Below are 21,336 nucleotides of genomic sequence, written 5' to 3' on the forward strand. Positions count from 1 at the left end.
AAGGTAGCAGTCAGAGAGGATGAGGTTTAGTAAGGAGCTGCAAAGATGGAGGGAGCAGCCTCAGAGGTGGAGGTGGAGATAGAGGGAGCATCTGCCACGTTGGAGAGGGAGGGAGCAGCCGCAGAGGTGGATATGGAGGGAGCAGACAGAGAATGAGGTGTAGTGAGGAGCTTCAGAGGTGGAGGGAGCAACCGCTGGGGTGGTATCTTTTTTATCTTAATACATGCAATGCTGACACTTTCTGTCTTATGACAAATGCAGTATTCGATTGATTGGTTGGATATCTCAGGACAGTTTGAATATCTCCGATTGACTATTGCCTAAAGCAGCTTTATTACATAGCAGAAAGCTACTTCTGCCAACAAACGCCATTAAAAACCATCCATCCATCCTCTTCTGCTCATCCAGGGCCGGGTTGTGGGGGCAGTAGCCTAAGCAGGCATACCCAGACTTCTTTTTCCCTGGACACTTCCTCCAGCTCATCCAGGGGGACACCGAGGTGTTCTCAGGCCAGCTGAGTGACATAGTCCCTCCAGCGTGTCCTGGGTCTTCCCCAGGGCCTCTCCTCCCGGTGGGACATGCCTGGAACACCTCCCCAGGGAGGCACCCAGGAGACATCCGGTACAGAGGCCAGAGCCACCTCAGCTGGCTAGTCTCGATGTGGAGGAGCAGCGGCTCTACTCCGAGCTCCTCCTGGGTGACCGACCTCCTCAGCCTATCTCTAAGGGAGCGCCCGGCCACCCTGTGAAGGAAGCTCGTTTCAGCCACTTGTATCCGAGATCTTGTCATTTCAGTCATGACCCAAAGCTCATGACCATAGGTAGGAACATATGAACGTAGACTGACTGATAAATAGAGAGCTTTGCCTTTCGGCTCAGCTGCTTCTTCACCACAACAGACCAGTACACCGACCGCATTACTACTGCCAATGCACCGATCCGTCTGTCAATCTCATGCTCTGTCTTTCCCTCACTCATGAACAGGATCCCAAGATACTGTCTGAAGTCTGAGGCTTTTAAAAACCATGTGATATTTTGTTGTGATGGACTGATTGTATCATCTGTCAGTGAGGCTTAGGAGGTCATGTGTGGTCATGTTTGGATGTGAACAAAACCAATCATTTGTTAGGATAAGGAACAGCAATAAATTGCAGTATGTATATAGTGTGCTGCTATCGTTAGTATGTGTGCATTCCAACAGTAATTGAATGGAAAGAGTTTCCTAAGCTCAGAGTGAGGTCAGAGAGAGTAGCTGATTTGTCAGAATACAGGCCAGCTGTGTTTTTGGTTTCTATACATTTTTTTATTTTAAAAGAAAAAAAAAAAAAATCAGTATTGTGATTCAACCATAATAAAATGTATATGCACACATGGCGTGATGATTGACTGAGTGAGTATAACTGGTGAACTGTTGCTGGTCTTGCAGTTATCAGCCAAGGGATTCTCGGAGCAGTTCATACATCCTCTGGTCCTGCACAGGGAACATAGGTACAGTGAAAGCAAATTTATGGGTTTCACACCAACAAAATCCAAGCAGCTTCAAAAGGACCTCTTGAAGGACTTCTGTTCTGCCCTCTCCAAACAAACGCCAGCTCTCACTGACCGAGTGTAACAGGACAGCATGTCTGACACACACTATAAACTGTTTGAAGTGTGAATGAACGATTTGATGTTGCAGTTTTATTATGGGACAGGTTGGACTGGTTGTGTTACCTGACAGCAGGGGGGCTATGTGGCCATAATCTGACATGGAAGGACAGAGCTGTCTGCAGTGGCATAAACAACAATTTTCTGCAGGGTGTGAAAAACTGCCAGATAAATGGACAAGTAATGACGAGCCACTGCATTTACCCTACAACTGTTCCTATACAACTAACTATTCTACAAACAAGGGCATGAGATCCCAGTACAGCACAGTGGAAATCTACTAAAGATTAGAGTTGGATAATCAACCTCAATTGTTTTGAAATGTGTATGTGGCAAGACCTGTCAAGTCTCAAAGGTCTGGTAATATTCCTAATCTTAATGACTTACACTTAATTGGATGGACTGCAGCAACACCTGTTCTGTGTACACTTCCTTACCTTTTTGCACACAGATGGACGAACTTTCTTGAAGGCATCCTCAAAGTTCTGTTTGCTCACTCTGAGGTCAGCAATAGAGCCAGATGAGTATGTGTGACCTGTTTGTAACGGCAAACACACCTTTGAGTTAATGAATGCATGAATTCTGTTCAGGCAAAAGCACACCATTTTACTCCCATGTCAGACTGTGCCTTTAATACATCTGGATCTCAATGATAAATTGAACCCTGGGAATCTCTCCAGTTACTATCTCTGGTCCCATATTGTATTACAGCTCCACGGTTTAATAATAAATAGAGTGCAGGTAGTGCAGACAGTGCAGGAGTTAAGTTACCAGGAGAGGCAGCAGCTGGGGTAGGCTGGGACTTCAGGTAGGCCCTCAGGGCATTAACAGATGCTTCTCTCACCAACGCAGTCAGGTCAGCTCCACTGTAGCAAAGATTAACACACACCCTGAATCAGGTTTCATTCTGTTAATCTGATTTAGGGATCAGTGTTTCTACATTATGGATCAGTATTTCTGCATCTAATCTGCTCCACACCCAGCAGAAAACTCATACAGCAAACTGAGAACAAACATGCCCACTACATACACGATTACATGCAGTGACACAATATGGACAGCATTAGTAACTGATGGTTGGTATTTCCAGCTTGGCCTTACGTGAAGCAATCACAGCGCTCATCAAAGGCAATCTCTTCAAGACTGACATCCTGCTCCAGCTGAGGTTTGGTCCCGCTCTGCAACACAGCAATTTTAGGTCACTTATAGATTAACAACTGGTTCTGTTCTGGCATTCAAAGACTGTGTGTGATGTGGTTGTAATCCTTCGTAACAGAAAGCAGAAAAAGAGGAAATGCCAAATATGAGGTATTCTACTGCAAGCTGTTCTGGGTAATAGGGGTCTAAAAAAAGGAGGTTGATCCAAGGAAAGAGACTTTACTAAACACCTGGATCCAGTTGGTTAAGGAACTGAACCCTCATAAACTGATGAGTCTGTGATGCTGACTGTGCATTCTGATAGATGCTAGTCATGCTAGTTTAAAAAAAAAAAAAAATGCTGCTAAAATACACTTTCTTTAGTAGGTAAATACAAAACTATATACATAGAAGTTCTGAAAAAGCAGCATGACCACACCAGGAGTTTTCGTTTTCTCAATGGTGACTTCATGATGCTTCATTCTTAGTGGAATGCATCATGAAGTCAGTCTGGGATTACATGAACAGACAGTGGTCCCTGACTCGCCTATTAACATTTTGGGGGCTGCCTGCCAATGGAATAAAACAACCCTAAAGTGATCTGTTATCTCTGGCAAATGTGTACCTTAGTAATGGTGAGTAGGATGGCATGGCGATCTGCTGGAGGTGGCAGACCCACATATAAGGTTTTATCTAGACGACCTGGTCTCAGTATGGCAGGGTCAATGATATCTGGCAACAGACAAAACAGCAACAGCTACACAGTGTTTAGAACAACAGCAAATAATGACTTTAGTTAAAAATAATTGTTACAGGCTGAACAATAGTGGTGGAAGAAGTATTCAGATCCTATACAACATTACTAGTGCAAATAAAATAATATACAAGTCCTGCAATTCAATTTCTACTAATGAAAGTACATTCCTTCTTTCAGCAAAAGCTGCTCAAAATATCAAAGTAAAAGTATTCGCTGTAACTGATGTATGGCATTCAACTGGTGATGCTGATGCATCAATGCTTCAGCAGTATTTGACTGTTGGAGCTATAGCTATTTTGGCTGCCACACTAGAAATGGGCTCCTGAAGGTCACCAGATAAATCTCAGTGGTCACATAAAGAACATGGAAATAAGCGGAGTCATTCAGGTTCCTGGGCACCACCATCTCTCAGGACCTGAAGTGGAACCTGCACATTGACTCCAACGTGAAAAAGGCCCAGCAGAGGTTGTACTTCCTGCACCAGCTGATGAAGTTCAACCTTCCACAGATGCTGCTGACCCAGTTCTACTCAGCGGTCATCAAGTCTGTCCTGTTCTCCTCCATCACTGTCTGGTTTAGCTCCGCCTCTAAATCAGACATCCGAAGACTCCAGAGGACAGTTTGGACCGCTGAGAAGGTCATCGGTGTTCCCCTACCCACCCTCCAAGACCTGTTCACCTCCAGAGTGAGAAAAAGAGCTCAGAAAATCACTCTGGCTGCCACCCACCTGAGCCACCACCTCTTCCATCTCTTACCCTCTGGCCGGCGCTTCAGAGCTCCAAACATCAAGACAGCCCGGCACAAAGGAAGCTTCTTCCCTCAGGCCATCCAACTCTTAAACTCGTAGCTCTCCACCATTCCCTTCCACCACCTGCACCTATGACACTGGCACCTTTTTGCTCTTTGCACACCAATTACTTCCCCTTTCATCCTGTTTTTCAGGTTATCTGTGCATTTTTCTTTAGTTTTTTGTAGCATTTCTGTAGCATTTCTGTTTACTGTTTGACCCTTTGTAGCATTTGTATTTATGTCTGTTTGCACTGGAGTACCCCCCCGTACCTAAACAAATTCCTTGTGTGTGTGTGCGCACACACTTGGCAATAAAGCTCATTCTGATTCTAATAAGTCACTTTTGACATTTCCCTCTCATTTCAGAGAATACTAGATAACCTGTCCTTTGGATTTGACCATTATTGGTTTGGAACCACAGGTTTCACCTTTACTGTTTAACAATGTACTTTACTGGGAAGTAACTTGCAGCTATGTTACAAATGTAGTGGAAGTAAGTAAAAACTAAATAGATAACACTATCAGTTATAATAACTTTTAAAAACCCAAATAAAGTTAATTAAAATTATATAGAAGTGAAATACTTGAATTATATAGAAGTGAAATACTTGAGAAAATATACTCAGTTATTTTATATTCCAGTTGAAAATTTGCCTAAAAGAACTGTTGCAGCTGTTCTCAGGCTTTAGTGTGTCTCTGGTTACCATGAGGGATTCAGGTCAGGCTGAAACTGGATCTGTACCTGGTCTGTTTGTTGCAGCCATGATGAAGACCTGTCGTCGAGTCTCTAAACCATCCATCTCTGTGAGCAGCTGGTTGACCACCCGCACACTGGCTCCTGACTAAACACATATGCACACACACACACAAATACTGCACATCATCGGGTCACTATGTAAACAAGCTGTCTGTGTATACTGTTGTATAATTATATGGTTCCACTGCTCAGTCAAGGACTTTTCTCTCATTGCTCCAAGAGATGTGATCAAAAATAACTAACATTTGGTTAGTTGGTCTCTGTAAAAGGTAGGCTTCTAATTTAACATGGCAACACACAAGTCTGTTGTTTTGATATAGTGTGACTGAATTGTGCCTTTGCTCAGTGTACTGTCTACACCATGTGCACTTGTCCACCTTCTGCAGCTCAGGGCTCTTAGCTGACTATTAGTTCATTTTTAGATATTTGTAGTTTTGTGTTTATTGTACATGGTTGACTGAATTTGACTTTGTGACTCCACATTTGACACAGAGCTCTACTTAGCATGTTGAGAACTCAGAATTCAAATAAATAAATATATGAATCATGCATCCCTCTCACCTCTAAGCCCGAGCGGCGAGGACACAGAGCATCAATCTCATCAAAGAAAATGACACAAGGAGCTGAGTTGCGTCCCCTCTGGAAGACCTGCCTGACAGCTCGCTCGCTCTCTCCCACATACTGCACGAACCAACACACAGACTCATCAATAAGTGCAGCCAGCTGAATCCAAAGCCAACCCACTCTGACTCAGTGTGGGGAATAAAAATGATGAGCTTTTGCTCCAAGAGCTTATACAACATTAGTACAAGGAGATCGTGGTTGGAAAAAAATGGAAAACAATAAAAGGGAGTGTGGGCATATCATCAGGAAACACCCGCTCCAAGCACACCAACAGACTGAATGATTGCAACAACAATGTACAGGCAGCCCCCCTTATATCAACATGTTGCTGCAGCTCAGTGACTCACCATGTTGAGCAGCTCTGGACCCTTGACAGAGATGAAGTTGAGGCCTGACTCATTGGCCACTGCCTGTCAGGAAACAACACAGTCTTTGGAGAGACAGCTAGGTGACATGACAAATACTTCAATCAGATCATCATTAATCAAAATGTTAGAACTCAGCCCTGTGAATTAAAAAGAGTCTCTAGAAGGATAGAAATATTAACTAGCCAGAAGAAACCAGAGTAAATTAATCATTTAGGAAATTGACTGCTGATTATTTGTGAAAATATTTTTGGAAGGTGCCAGAATGCCATTGCAGAAACCATTGTAAATACATTACTGCTGTATAAAAGAAATGACAGTGCTGTGTTGCTCAGCTAAGCATCAGCTACAACTGTGTTGAGGACCTTGGCCAGCAAGGTTTTTCCACATCCTGGAGGTCCAGCCAGCAGCACTCCAGATGGAGCACTCAGTCCTAAAGCTCTGAACTGCTCTGGGGAACGCACAGGGGCCTGCAGACAAATGTACACAAACACAGCTGTCTTATTTTGTTTTAACTCTCAAAATAAGCACAGTGGGAGTAGACAGGGTCAAATATGGGTCAATTTACAACATTTCCAGTCAAACACTGCTCTCAAAAGAACCCAGCCTGTTCATCTTAAAGGAAGATTTGTTAATGTGTATAGTAGAATCTTTCTCTAGAAGAGTTAAAGAGATAAAATGTGTTAACAAAAGAAGATCCAATTCAAGAAAAGAAGAGAGTCCGAGATATTGCAGAGGTTTGCTAGGAAAATAAAAAAAACTTCCACAGCTAAGTCGGGAGTCATAAGATATGCAAATGTGACGTCTCTGATTAAGGTGTTAATTCTTCAGTTTAATTCCAGTGAGGATTAAAATTCTACTCAGGCTGATACCAGTATGGCCATGGTTAGCTCCTCTCTGATGTCCTGCAGGGCTCCCACATCCTCCCAGGTGACATCAGGTACAGTGGCAAAGCCCTCCCTCTTGGCAGAGGGTTGGACAGTGGCCAGAGAGGCCTGGAAGTCTGACATAAGGATGGACAGGCTGCCCAGCTCTTCGTCTGACAGCTTCTCTGTGTTCTTCAGCAGGAGCAGCAGGTGCCACAGCTCCCTCTGTTGGACACAGCACACAACTTATCAGATAACTAGTCCTATGACATACAATGCCAATGTCTTTGAGTCCACAGATACCTCACTTACATTCTGTTAGAGCATCTATCTGTACAAATAATAACAAAGGTTTTAGTGAAAAGAAAAAAAACTGTGTTACCACTGGGGGAGCTTGTTAGGTGTGTCGCTGCTGCTACTTATACCTGCAGGGGATTCTGTCCTGAATCTTCCTGAGATACAGGAGTGATGTCTGTTGCCTGCTGCAGTCTGACCTCTCTATCTGCCACATCAGCCTCAGGTAGAATGCCGCTTGATAACAGATCTTTAGTAGAACTGAGGTTTTGGCTTTGTGGCTGTCCTCTAATTTCCAGCAGCACCCTGTTTACAGCACTCATGGCAGCTTCACGGCAAAGAGCCATGAGGTCAGCGCCTACATATCCTGGGGTGAGCCGGGCCAGTTGGTGGTAGTCGAAGTCTTCTGGCAGCTTTAGCTTTCGACACAATGTCCTCAAGATCCTGACAAAGCACCAAGCATTATGATTAAACAGTATGAGACTGTGTTCATATGCATACATCCACATGTTCACTTCAAAGAAGGGAGAATTTACTGAACACATGAAAGAAGTTAAAAGCAAAAGATGAAGAAGAAAAATGCTTTCTCAAAGCTTTTGTTTCAGCACAGCTGCTGACGTTGTGAAACTCAATTGTGAACAATTTCAAACTCATCAGCAGTAAGTCTACGGAGAATCTGGAGATGTGAAGACCATATATGGAGCTATGACAAAATCAGCATGTAAAGTTCAACTAAAACTGTTTGTTGAATCCATTAATTAATCATCATAGGTATAGCTTACCTAAGACGAGCTGCTTCATCTGGTATCCCCAGGCAGATCTCTCTGTCAAAGCGTCCGGCTCTGCGCAGGGCGGGGTCCAGGGAGTCTGGCCTGTTGGTGGCACCGATGACCAGGACCTGATTTGTCAGGATCTGACTGTTCATATCTGTCACAAGGAAACAGGAAAACATATTAAAATGTAATGTTATCTTTCATACTAGACACTTGCACACATTTCCTCTTAGTGGTTCATGAGACAAAGAAATCTTTAATACAGGCTTAAAACGATAAATGCTCCGTCAAATAAAGAGCAAGTACAGGAAAAAAAAACTAAAAAATCTGTAAAGTATGAAGACGTGTTGCCCAATCAATACGGCCAATGCTGACAGTCATCTATGCTTCAATGCAAGACTTCTTATACGTCGTACCATCCATGCATGTTAGCAGCTGGGCTACAATCCTCCTCTCCATATCTTTAGAAGCCACCTCTCTCTTAGGGGTGATGGAATCTATCTCATCTATAAACAGGATACATGGTGCAGAGCTCTGCAAGAGGACAAAAGAAACAAAAATGTTGAGAGAGTAAGATGTGGTCAGCATTATTTATCATTCATCAGTAATACCAGCTACACAGTAGCAGCTGTACTAAAGGAAAGTCACTGTACTATGTGGGTTCCTGTATCTGCTGTCCTCTAGGCTCTACATAACCGGAACATTTAGCTTTATTATTATTTTGATGTCAATTCTAAATAAAACTAATACTTGGCCCTTTACTGTAATGTAGTGCCCATTCTTGTATTTCATATTGAATGTTCTGATACACAGAACTCCTGCTTATGGTGTGGTCTGTAACAGAAGCACTGACCACGGCCAGTTCAAACAGCTCTCTGAGCTTCTGTTCAGACTCGCCAGACACTCCGGACACCAGCTCTGGAGCAGACACCTTCAGCATGGGCAGCTGCAGCTCCTGGAACACACAATCACCAGAACAATAAAAAAATACATATGACTTCATCTCACATGATAAAAAAAATGTGTAGTAACTATGGTGGCCCTGAGAACTCAACACACTGCAACTGTGTTATGCAGTACTCACCCCGGCCACAGCTTGGGCCAGCAGGGTCTTTCCACAGCCAGGAGGTCCATGGAGGAGGAAGCCGCTCGGAGGAACCATTCCAAGCTGCTGGTAAACCTCTGGGTGTCGCATGTGGATCAGCAGCTTACACACCTCCTGCAGCAATGTTGAATATCAGAGAGGGACAATTGCAATACAAATGGATGACAAGACTTTGCTAAGTTAAACCTTTAAAAACATCTGCCTTTGGTGAGTGCTAGTGGATTGTGCGCGGCAGTCATCCTTATTTACCAGAGAAACAATTTGGCAAAACAACAAAGTATCAACATTAAAGGTACTGACCGTTAATGTCTCTTCATTACCGCCTACATCTTCAAACTTCACAGTGGGATACTGGAGCTCCGGTGAGTTTAATTTTGCTAAAAAATTATTGGAAAAAAAAAAAAAAAAAAAAAAAAAAAAAGTGCTTGTAATGCAACATAGTGGACTGTAGTAATTTATTCTAATGAAATTCTGCTATCAATTTTAAAAATTAATAAAATAATTAATCAATGAACATATAACAAATAAAACTACTACAGTATATTAATCAATAATGTATTTGTTACTTGCTGTCCCCACAGGCAACGTTTTTCTGTTCAAACACAATAAAGACTACATTGTAGTATGGTGTCTTTGCCCCCTTCCAGATTCTTTTTTTTTTTTTTTTTTTGCCTATTTGGCACACTTAAATGATTCAGATCATCAAACAAATTTTAATATTACACAAAAATAACCTGAGTAAATACAAAATGCAGTTGTTATATATTTATTTCATTTAAGAGAAAAAAGCTGTTCAAACCTGTGAAAAATAATTGGTATAATTACACATTAAAAATAAACAATGTAGTACCTTTCTTGTTGAGGCTGTGAGACTCGGCTGTTCCAGTGGAGCTCTTTGTCTTTTTTTTGGACTTTTTGTTAGATTTCTCATGCTCTGGCAGGGAGAGATCTCTCTGTTGCTGACAAAAATACACAATAGTTGGTGCGTAGGTTGTGCCAGCTAAATACTTGGCACAAAGTAAAAATGAATCAGGGCAGATTTCCAGCTGTCCACACTAATCTCAGTGTGTTCCTTCCTCACTCAACTTATTGTCATCTTAAGGTGCAAATGTTTTGTGGCAAGTAAGAAGAAATTCTGCCCTGATGTTTGAGCACCTTCGTTCTCATCAGCCACACATTTCATTCATTTCCAGTGATCATTTAAAACTATTCAAACTGTGACTGTAGACTCCAAACCCAACGCACATCCACAAAGGTTGCAAAAATCATGAACTGGTAAAAAACAATTTCATGTATGTACCATGATGGAAGAGGGGCCTCTATGATACGCAAATTAAATCAAGACAACCATAGAAATGTTACACCAGAAAAAACCTTTGCCAATAAGGTTGCTGCACCTTGTTTGAGCCAGATGAGCTTAACAGATACAGCTTCATAGACCCTATGTAAAGACACAACATCTATGATCCCAACTAAATTAATTTTATGCTGAATGCTGGATAGGTGTCAGTTCATTTCCATACTTCATAACACTGTACTACAGTAAGTGTCTACTACACTAACTCTGTACTGCACTTACTGTGCCTTTGAGGTAGAGGAAACTGAGATCACACAGTTAACACCTGCTACTAACACTTACAGGATGTCACCTGTTCTGCATCTAAGTGAACAGACATGACCTTCACAGGTACATACATTTGTTGCACCATTAGTGGGTTCATCATCACACAGGTCTATGAGGACGTTGCTCCTCTTGGGACCTCTGCCTGTGTCGATGAACCAGCCTCCTGTGGAGACCAGCGTCCCTGTATTGGGGAGGAGGTCGGCTGTGACGGCTGGACTGCCAGCAGTGGACTGACCTCTCCTCGGTGAAGAGGTGCGGGAGTCAGGGTCTCCTTTCCGGTACAAAGATGCAAGAGAGCTATTCATGTGGTTGGTGGGCTGTAGATAGCAAAAAGCAGCAACAACAAAAGCTTTTACCAAGCCTGTGTTTGACCAGAAACTCTGAGCCACAGGGTTAGCTATTTTTCAACTAAAGCACTGCATGGGTTGAAGGACATAATAATAACAGCCTTCCCTCGTTAAATTTCTATGACCAATACATCAGTGCCATCAGATATAACCTTACTTACAGCATTTTCTACAATGTGGTCACTGCCAGAGGACTCCTCTGAGCTGCTGCTGCCTTCACTGTGAACACAGGTTTGTATGGTGTTAGCTGTACATTTTAAAAAGTGAGTAGAGATAAAGAGTGCTTAGAGCCATTAGGTAAAAAAATTTAAAAAACGAAAACACAGTCTTGCTGGCCCAAAACAGGCAAGAAGAAGAGAGTAGCATTTACCCAGTGTCATTGTGGCTGTGCTTAGCTCTCTTAGCCAAGTGTTTGCTCTCCAGATCATTCAACCCAGACCCCTTCATGACTGCATCATACACTAGGCGAGGCAGATGGGACAAATCACAACTCTTGCCAGTTGTCATATTCCAAAACAGGCATTTGAGCACTTACTCTCAGATGTGACTCCAGTGTGAATGTACAGTTTAACATAATCACCCTGAAAACATGTGTAAGTCCCAGCATAATAAGGAATCATTTCACTCTTGCCTCTTACCTTTCTCCACTTGAATCCTAAACGCTGTCTTGTTTCTTCTGCCATACTCCAACCTAAGGACAAACCAATCTTCATTACCAAAAGCTGGCCTTTAATTAATTTATACTTATATGTCAGTATAAACCAAATTAAGCAAATTAAGCTAGACAGGGCTCACTTTGGGGCTATAGTTTATGTATTTGTTTGTGTCTATAAGGTGAATCACCATCAGTGCAATATACTGTAGTCACTTTACCTGGTATTTATTTATCCATCGATGTCCATATATTGTACATACCCATAGGGACATATTGTACACACTTATAGTTTTGCAGCTTTATAGTTTTATTCCCCTTAGTATTTTTAATACTTTTAATTTCTTATTTATCTTAAATCTTTGCTACTTCTGCCACTCTGCTGTGTACTTGTACTTTGCTGTTGCAATTTCCCCATTGTGGGACAAATAAAGGTTTTCTTATCTTATCTATTAAATCTGAGAGGTATTTCATAGCATGCATATACATTTTTGAGTAAGTGAACAGCTTTCAGGAAAGTGAAATCCTTCATACATTTTAACAAAAGTGTAAGTGTTCATTTATTGAATCTTTAGCTGACTACAGAGAGCTCAAAGCTACATTAATCAGCCTTGGCTTGAGTCTGAGCCAGACCAAATCACTGTTGTGATGAACTTACCTGTACAGTTTTTGAAGGTCCAGAGCCATGGCTGAAATGTCCACATACTCACTGCTGCTGGACTCCAAATACTGAAAACACAGTGTATCATGAAACACAGTACGACAGTGCGTGTAACACAGCATGTGATGTTGTATAGAAGAAACAATTGCGGTATGTTCAACATACAGCCCTGGGAAATGGGCTGAGGAGGCGGACTGGTACCTGCTCCACTCTCTGTCTGAGCCGAGAATCCACCCAGCCACCACCTCTGTTCTTCATGTCTGAGCTTCTCTAAGCCTGGACCAACACACATATTCACAAAACGAGAAACTCAGTTCCACATTTGCATCAAATACCATACTGTCTTTAATGAGTACTTTCAAAAAACTGCATCCTGCTAAGCCTGGAATCAGAGCTTACAATACATTTAAATCCATGTGAGCAAATACAACTACAGCTTTATACTGAGATAAAAAACTGCTAAATGACTAACTTTTCTATTAAGCATGAGAATAAGTTACAGAGACAATAAAAACACCACCCACCAGGAGAGAGAAAGGCGATTATTAGCAAGAGCATCTCACACACAATAATAAAAATACTATGATCTTGGAAAAGCAAGTTTGTCCTCCGGATTTCAGGCTACAGTGAAATTTCCTTTGCCCAATAACGAACGGTAAGTACTGGACCCAATCCAAACACACACAGTCTCACTGGTTAAAATCCAACATAAGAGCCAGTTTTAACATCGCGATGTCTTTACACACCTCAGGAACACAAGCCCATTCCCAGCTGTCACCACTTCTTCTCTTTGTTCTTCTCTCTAATCACCAATTTGTCTGTTAAACTGATCATGAACCAAGACTCGGGCAACGTGACAACAAAGCACACTACTTATCCCGGAAACCACAATGAACATATCCGGGTGAGGGTTTTCAAAATAAAAGGTTCCCTTTCTTGTCCAACACTGGGTTTCTAAAGAAGAAATATATTATTTCTGAATTTTCCACCTTGTCTAATAGTGAGCCTCACATGTAAATGTGATTGCTAAAAAATGCTGTAATGTATAAAAGAATGTATACAAATTAGAAATTACAGCACAGTTAGAACTACACCGCAACGCTGTAACAAGTAAAGCATAATGCTTCTTATGTAACATCAACGAATTAAGCAACAGCTTTTCTGATGTAGCTAAAAATAGTTGCAATAGTATATTATTTTTTATGTATGTTATTTAGCTGTTTTATAATCCACAGAAATGTTCTTTCCCCTCAGGTCAGGCCTACAGATAAAGCAGGTGTTTAAGGGAACTATTTAAACCGTCATATCTGGAAATACAAGCAGTGGCAGAACTGCTCTCACTTTCACTTCCTCGTCAGGCTGTTTGACAGCTATACTTCCTCATTTGAGTTCGGCAGTGTGCTGTTTGGTGTAACAGTCATGAAGGACGGTACCAGGCCAGTAGAACCTACCTCCCGCCAGGAGCTTTATGAGGCTTATGTGAACTGCTACCTTCAGCCGTGTACCGAGGTTCGACCGTGCCACGATGCCAGGCTGCTGAAGAACGCGGCTCAGTACTTGGTGAAGGAACCTGAACCCGGAGGGATTTTCACCGTGTTCCCATTCTACCAGGCTGTGAGCGATGGCCGTCAGTCCCTGGGCACTGACAGCAGGAAACACCTGTCTGCTTTCATTAAAGCCACCGAGCTGCTCGAAACACTCTGCATCAATCTGTTTGTTCAGCCCTGGAAGAAAGAAATCAAGACTCTTAAGGTAGCACTTTTTCTTTTCTTTCTTTATGTCTCGTGCCACGCCCACCTTCCAGGTAACTTATGACATCATGTCTGGAATTTAAATCAACACTAACACCACTTTTTCTAATCAAAAACCATCTATATATTTCATTGTTATAGATCTGTGTTTGGACTGTAATTGTGAATGACTTACTTCTGAATTCTACAGTTTTATTCACCAGACACCTGGGCTACATCTAAATCAGTTTTTCAAAAAAAATCTCGTTCCCTAATGAGTCAGTTCAGGGTCGGTGCTTTTCTAAATCTGAAAAATAAAGTTGTCAATGAAAAAGCTAAAATTTAAAACTAAAAGCTAAAGTACTCTGGTAGCATATGGGAACTAAAAATATTTTGACTTGGCATTTCATACATTACACTACTGCCAGTAATATGATAACAAAGCCTGAAAGCCTTAATCATGTCAGTGGATACTGTGTATTAAGACTTAAGTTTTCAGCTAAAGTCTGTTTGTAATTGAACACTGCATGGAATCAGCAAGACTTCTTTCTCTGAAGAGCATGTTTCTGATGAGTAGATGTCAGAGAAATCAGCCTGCTGCATTACCCAGCACTTTGTAGGAAACTTGGAATGCTTGCGCAAGGGTTACATTAAAACCTGTTTTGTTAGTGTTGAGCTGACAGAAAGATGGAGCAACCAACAACACTCTGCCACTACTGTGGAAAAAAACTTTACACAGCATTACAGATCTTTGTGGCTTTATGAGTTCTTCCCCTTCCTGCAGAGAAACCAGTGCAGGATGTGGTAGAAAGGTGATGTAGTAGGAAAACACCTGAAAGCATATTAACACTAAAAGTAACACACTGACATTATATGATCATACCACTCCCATCCTTAAATTGCTGCATTGGCTCCCTGTCTCGTTCAGGATTGAGTACAAGGTTTCTCTCCTCACCCACAAGTGTATCCATAGTGACGCTCCCCCTACTTCAAGAAACTCCTCTCCCCACAATGCTCTACACGTACCCCCCATTCTGTTTCAGCATATCTCCTGAAACCCCCTAGGACCAAGCTCCATACTATGGGAGATCGGGCTTTCTGCTCAGCCGCTCCCAGTCTGTGGAATGCTCTCCCAGACCATCTGAGGACACCACAATCTGTGGATGCTTTTAAATGTGGCCTCAAAACCTTAAATTCTTAAATTGTAGCACTTTGAGATTTTGTTATAATATAAAGTGTGTTATAAAATAAATGTATTATTATTATTACATTTAGAAGTTAGAAGTCCCTACCACTGCTGTGAAATTCTGTTTATTTTTGTAGCAGCTGATATGACTTTCCAGGCTTCATCAAACTATATCTTTTGTATGTCACTGACAGTTAAACTTCACAGACACATCAAAATGTGTACTCTGTTCTGTTGGTGTCTCACCACCCCTGAAATGAGCTGTGAACAACTCCTCCTTTTTAATTTCCTTGCATTTTGCATCAGTGTACCTTTGCAGCACATAGGTACATACTTGGTCTATTTCATTTTATACTTTACACACTGAAAACCTGCTTAGGATTAGTGCATAGTATCGAATCAGGACACAGCTAGTGTCTCCACAGAATAGTTCACTCATCAGACAAGTGTGATGAGTGGTCACAACTACTTAATGAACAGGTTAAATGGATCCTTGACAGATGGTCATTTCATTAATTGGAATTAGCTAATATATATATATATATATATGTATTTATCTGTGTCTCTTTCAGACTTTTACAGGTCCATTTGTTTACTGTCTCCTGCCAGTTCTCAGCAGCTCTACTATTAAGTCAGTCCTGGCTTCTATTGGTTACCTGCCCCATGCTGACACTCCACAAAGGTGAGGAACAAGGAAAAGAAGAACCCAAATAAGAGTGACAGTACATACTATAGCAGTCATAAAGTCACACAGACAGTCTCCATGCCAATCTAGGCAAATGCATGAGAGAAACCTATGCACTGATATGGGGAACACATACATCTGGACAACATGCTGGATTCAGATTCTAACAGCTGCAAATTATTGTATTTGGTGTACTCTTCTCTTGTTTCAGTGAGTTCAGGCTGAGTGAGGATGCTAACCCAGAGAGAGCCATGCTATTGGGCTTTGAGCTGCTGCTGGCCAGGGTGGAGTGTTACCACTTTCTGGAGCTTGTGGAGAAGGATCAGCTGGGGCAACAAGTAAGAGCAGAAATTAAAAGAGGAATATAGTCCCAGGATGCACTGACAAGTTCAATATGATAGAAGTTGACATTTAGAAATTAATGTTGAAAAAAATAAAGACATCCCACATTATGCTAATATATTTGAATGGCTTTTTGTTTTGAACAGTGATTGAGCACACATAGGTCATGGTCTCTCCTTACATGCCATTACATTGCATGCAATACACAGTGTATTTCACTGTGCTCTAGCTAAGATGCATATACAAACAAATGGCAGCCATAGGACATGAGACTCTCAGCGTCATTTCATAGGTTCCATGTGATGAATTGATCTTGCACTGCAGGAGTGGATGGAGGTTCTCCAGAGAAGAGTGGGGCCTATAAAACTGGAGGAAGATATAGAAAACAAAATAACAGGACTAAAGGAAGAGGAAAAGGACAAAATGAAGAAGGAAGAGGCAGATAAAAAAGAGGTATTGCAGAGGCTGGGAGAGGTTGATTGTGTGGAGAAGGAGGGAGAAAAGCAACAGAAGGAGCTGAAAGCAAAGCAGTTGGAATGAAATAAGAAATAAATATCATACACAGTGGTTTCATGCTGCTTTTAAGAGACATTTTAGCATTAGTAATAAATATTAGCAGCATACAACATATGTACCAGTACTACTCATTTACTGTATTGTACAGTTGTACATATAATATAAAGTGTAAAGTGTATAAAGCATGATCTGAACTATATACCCCACTGAGAAACAACAGCTGTAAGCAGCTGCAGTCTGTACTGAAGCAGCTCTGTTTTATTTCTCCAGCTACCTCTATACTTAGGAACCAGGCTCACAATGAAACCCCAGCCCAAGCCTCAACAGTGCCACCTCATCAGCGTAGATCAGTCTATTATGGAGATGCAGATAACCTACCCTGACCTGGCCTTCAGGGGCCGCCCTCTCATACCAGACAAACCTCATTCAGCAAACAGCAGCAGGAGCACCAGTAAAGATGATCATATTGCCACTGATAACCACAGTGATGATGGTAAAGTTGCTGGCCCCCCCAAAAGAGACTGTATTAAAGGAACCAAAGCTGCTGCTTCAACTGCATACAGGAAAAATGATGGTAGCAAAGATGATGAAGTGTTTGTTGACAATGGCAGTGATTATAGGACCAGTGGTGGGACCACCACTTTGGGAACCACCGCCACCGGCAGTTTCAGTAATGGTGACAGAAGCCGACTTGATGATGAGTTGAATGGCCCCCAGGCCCTCTCCCTGCACATCACACTGAGAGCAGGATCTACAGCAGGGCAGAGCCTGAAGACTGGAGAGCAACAGGCTGCAGCAGGTGACACACACACACACACACTTGCGACATCAGTGTTGTTATCTGTAATATAAATCTGAAAATCTGATTTTCATAGATGAACAAACCAAAGTGGAGCTTTCATCTCTAAGCTCCTTGGAGGAGCAGCAGGAACTGAAAGAGTTGTCAGAGCGAATGGGCCAGCTCTGCATGCAGGAGACCAAAGAAGAGGTGAAGCGAAAGGAAGAGAACAAGAAAGAGGAGAAAGCAAATGAGGAGAAAGAGAGAAAGGTGAGCACAGAGAGAGAGGCAGAGGAGCAGAATCTCAGGAAGCCTGTGATGGAGACAGGCTCAGTGGTGAGCCATGGTGCCAACAGATGTGCCAAATCCTTTCAGCATGATTCAGCAACAATGAAAGGTCCAAAACAGCCCAACATGTGTCACTCTTCACCAGTGACTGTCAGAGCAGCAGACTGTGAGTGCTGTAAAGGTGAAGGCAGCATGGGGCAGGAAGGAGAGGAAACAGGCCGAGGAGAGGAGGAGCAACTGGCACAGAGCTTTGTCATTGTTGAACCTCACAAAAAGTGACACATCCTTAGGGCTCCTTTACATGTATGTAAATTACTAATGACAAAATTACTTGACAAGTCCAAAATCGATACAACTTACAGGCCGAGTGTAAGTCAAGGTGTAACTTAAGTATATGTGTCAGATTTAAAAGAGTAAAAGAAGATTGTAATGCACATGCCCAACGTTGTGCACAGAGTTCAAAATCAGCTCAACTTGCGCTCAGGAATTACTTCAGCAAGTTTTGGATAACAGACTTAAACAGGACACACTCACATATGGCTGATAAGTTGCATTCTAACCTCCCAGGAGCATTCACACAGTATTTGAAGATGGTTATCTACCTAGTCAGAATTACATCCAGCTTTAGGTGAACAGCTTTTTCACTACCAAAGTTATGATTAAGTTTATCATATTGTAGCTAATATATTTATGACAAGAATTAAAGAACACACAACCTAGTAGCTGGCTGCACATTTGTGATTTCAGGTTAGGTGGGGAGGGGGTGACCCTTTGTTTTTACATTTATCTGAAATTAGCCTTTAAGTTCTTTTAAACTGCCATTTTATTAACCATCATAAAATCACGAATGAAAGGGTGATAATGAAGGAGACCTTTATATTGCTTTCATCATTAGCAACATTCTCAGGAAAAGTTTCACAGAATATAGATTATCAGGGGAATCAATGCCAAAATAAATAAATCTCATGTTGAGCCTAGATAGTGAGAGTTCAGTTGTTTCAAAATGTGGTGTGTGATGTTCTCTGCTAATGTGGTATCTTCATGGCCTGACACACACACACACACACACAGTACACAGTACACAGTTCAAAAGTCCTTTTATTCCATCTTTTAACACCACAGAAATACTTCAGCCCTGGTGGTTTCTCTGCTGCTGGTTGTTCCGCTCTTCCCACTAGGTAGTCTCACACTCATACACTCTCACACACACACAGCTATTTCTCCACTGGCTGGCAACTGTGTAGCTCTTCACACTTGGTGGTGTAAACACCAGCCACTCTTTTTTTTGGGCGAAACACACATTAGTTTTGGTTAAATGTAGATTTGCCAAAGGAATCTCCCTCTACTTGTTCAGTTACCACCAACAAATTTCTTTTTACCTGAGGTGTGACATAAATTTGACATCCAGGACCTTCAACATGACTATCTAATAGTGACTACTGGCATTAATCCAAAATATCCACTGAAATTAACGAATCATGTAATGTCAGTATTGGTGATATAGATTATGACAGGAAGCAGCACAAACCTTATTCTGTCTGGTGTACCTGGAAGTATAAGACCATGTATGACAAAGGACAAAATTCAGAATCCAATATACAACATGTACAACCACTCCTCATATACTAAATATACCCCACTGAGAAACAACAGAGAAAAACATACCAATTTTAGATACAGTTCTTGGATCTGTCTTCAGAACTGCAGATGAGTTGATCTTGATGGCTGCGGGTGCCACGTGTTGTGTCTAAGGGCTTTGTGAATATTAATGTTATAATGTTAGGGACTATTGCTCCTCCATAAGAAAGGGCCATAAGGTACTGTACATATTATTATGCATCTAATGTGCATTAAGTGTTATTGTATCTTATTGGCACAACTCTCAGTTACTTACATTTGGAATGAGACAAACCTTCAAAAACACTAATACAAGGGTCACTTCAGAAATCCAACTCATAGAAATGCAAGTAGTTCTTTGCTGAAAAATCATTGTTGGTTTCATTAAGAGAGCTATAGAAAATTGACAAAATGTGTGCAGGGATCAAAACAAAAAAAACAATTAACAAAACAGTAGCAACATAGCCGTTATGTAGCAACATAGCCGTTATATATCAGGTCCTTATAATAATGGTATATATTTGTGCAGTGTTGTCCAGTGTCTTTAGTTATAAGTATTTGTCCGGTTACACTGCTTAGCAAACAGAAACTCACCCCACTATATTTATATCTATACTATAGCTACACTTCATGTGAAGGACTAAATATTTTTCTTTCTTCTATGTTCATCCTTCTCTACTCTTTTAATTACTATTGCCAAAACTCCATTCCTTCCTGTAGCTGCCACAGATGAATCTACAGTAGCTCTTGAATAATCTGTAAACTCTGAATTGCTCTGTAATAATATGGTGGCCGCCCAAACTAAGCCTGGTTCTGCTGGAGGTTTCTTCTGTTAAAGGGAAGCACCAAGTGCTTATAAGGGATTTGTCGGGTTTCTAAGTGCCTTGAGATGATTGTATTGTGATTTGGTGTTATACAAATAAACTGAATTGAATTGAATGGCCAGAGACCAGATTGTTTAAAATTGAAATTTTAAACAGAATGTACAGTCCAAACAGGAGAGCCAGTGGATCTAATGGATAGAGAGTCGGACTTGTAACCGAGAAGTTGCGAGTTCAAGTCTCAGGACAGGTGGGGCGGAGTGAATAGCCAGCGCTCTCTCCACCTTCAATTCCATCCTTGCTCCCTTGAGCAAGGCACCGAACCCTCAACTGCTCCCTGCGGCGCTGCTGTGTGTGTGTACTTTCGGTGGTAATGCAATTTCCCCATTGTGGGACTAATAAGGGTAATAACTTCTTCAGACAAATAACTCTACAGGAAGTCTTTCCTGCCAACTGCTGTCACACTATACAGTGATTCCCCTATGATATTACATTACTATGCCTATGTTCATGGATGTTTAAAGTTATCTCCTACTTTAAAGTCCACTTGGTTTTTAAAATATATTTTAGCCTTCATTACATCCTTGCATACATAGTTTCAGTGAACTGGTCAAGTGGCTGCTTCAACAATTCAGCTTCCCTTTGGGATTACTAAAGTATCAATTGTAACATAGCAAAATATGCAAAACAAAGCGCAAATGGTCCTTCATTATAAGACAGTTTATAGAAACATTTAAACGGGTTAAAAATTAGTAACACAATGGAATGCTTTATTTCTACTGAGGTTCTGTTTTTTGTTAGCATTTATGACTGACTATTGGCTGAGCTGTAGAGGAGTGAGTGAGTGACAAAGCATATAGTTAGGGCTGGCTTCAGGCAACCCTGAACCATCCCTTAGTTATGCTGCTATAGGCCTAGACTGCTCGAGGACCATCAGTGCACTGAGCCACTGAGCTGATGTGCAGTTACTGGCCCC

General features: G+C 41.6%; 2 protein-coding genes across 5 annotated transcripts; one reads left to right on the forward strand and one right to left on the reverse strand.

The window, feature by feature from the left end:
* Positions 1-1,323: 1,323 nt before the first annotated feature.
* On the reverse strand, positions 1,324-13,986 carry nvl (nuclear VCP like). Of its 3 annotated transcripts, none has more exons than XM_026308709.2 (24): positions 13,849-13,986; positions 12,599-12,673; positions 12,395-12,465; positions 11,723-11,775; positions 11,455-11,545; positions 11,246-11,303; positions 10,809-11,054; positions 9,964-10,072; positions 9,414-9,490; positions 9,093-9,227; positions 8,862-8,963; positions 8,425-8,542; positions 8,018-8,162; positions 7,367-7,679; positions 6,948-7,166; positions 6,441-6,545; positions 6,058-6,120; positions 5,648-5,767; positions 5,072-5,171; positions 3,409-3,515; positions 2,748-2,824; positions 2,418-2,512; positions 2,084-2,181; positions 1,324-1,470 (listed from the first exon to the last, which is right to left on the reverse strand). In XM_026308709.2, exons 2-24 carry the CDS (start codon positions 12,653-12,655, stop codon positions 1,429-1,431), a joined length of 2,601 nt encoding a protein of 866 aa, XP_026164494.1. In that variant the 5' UTR covers positions 12,656-12,673; positions 13,849-13,986; the 3' UTR covers positions 1,324-1,428. The 3 variants fall into 3 exon arrangements, with proteins under 3 accessions (XP_026164494.1, XP_026164495.1, XP_026164493.1); XM_026308710.2 differs by lacking the exon at positions 13,849-13,986 and adding an exon at positions 13,144-13,281 and having other exon boundaries at positions 9,964-10,066; XM_026308708.1 differs by lacking the exon at positions 13,849-13,986 and adding an exon at positions 13,144-13,281.
* Positions 13,588-19,893, forward strand: LOC113131454 (uncharacterized). 2 transcript variants are annotated; one of them, XM_026308712.2, is made up of 7 exons: positions 14,012-14,149; positions 15,171-15,302; positions 15,923-15,995; positions 16,210-16,336; positions 16,665-16,793; positions 17,127-17,655; positions 17,732-19,893. In XM_026308712.2, the coding sequence occupies exons 2-7, from the start codon at positions 15,209-15,211 to the stop codon at positions 18,199-18,201; spliced, it is 1,422 nt and encodes a 473-aa protein (XP_026164497.1). In that variant the 5' UTR covers positions 14,012-14,149; positions 15,171-15,208; the 3' UTR covers positions 18,202-19,893. The 2 variants fall into 2 exon arrangements, with proteins under 2 accessions (XP_026164496.1, XP_026164497.1); XM_026308711.2 differs by lacking the exon at positions 15,171-15,302 and having other exon boundaries at positions 13,588-14,149; positions 15,886-15,995.
* Positions 19,894-21,336: the final 1,443 nt, after the last annotated feature.

This window comes from Mastacembelus armatus, chromosome 15 (assembly GCF_900324485.2).
Source record: "Mastacembelus armatus chromosome 15, fMasArm1.2, whole genome shotgun sequence".
NCBI lineage: Eukaryota > Metazoa > Chordata > Actinopteri > Synbranchiformes > Mastacembelidae > Mastacembelus > Mastacembelus armatus.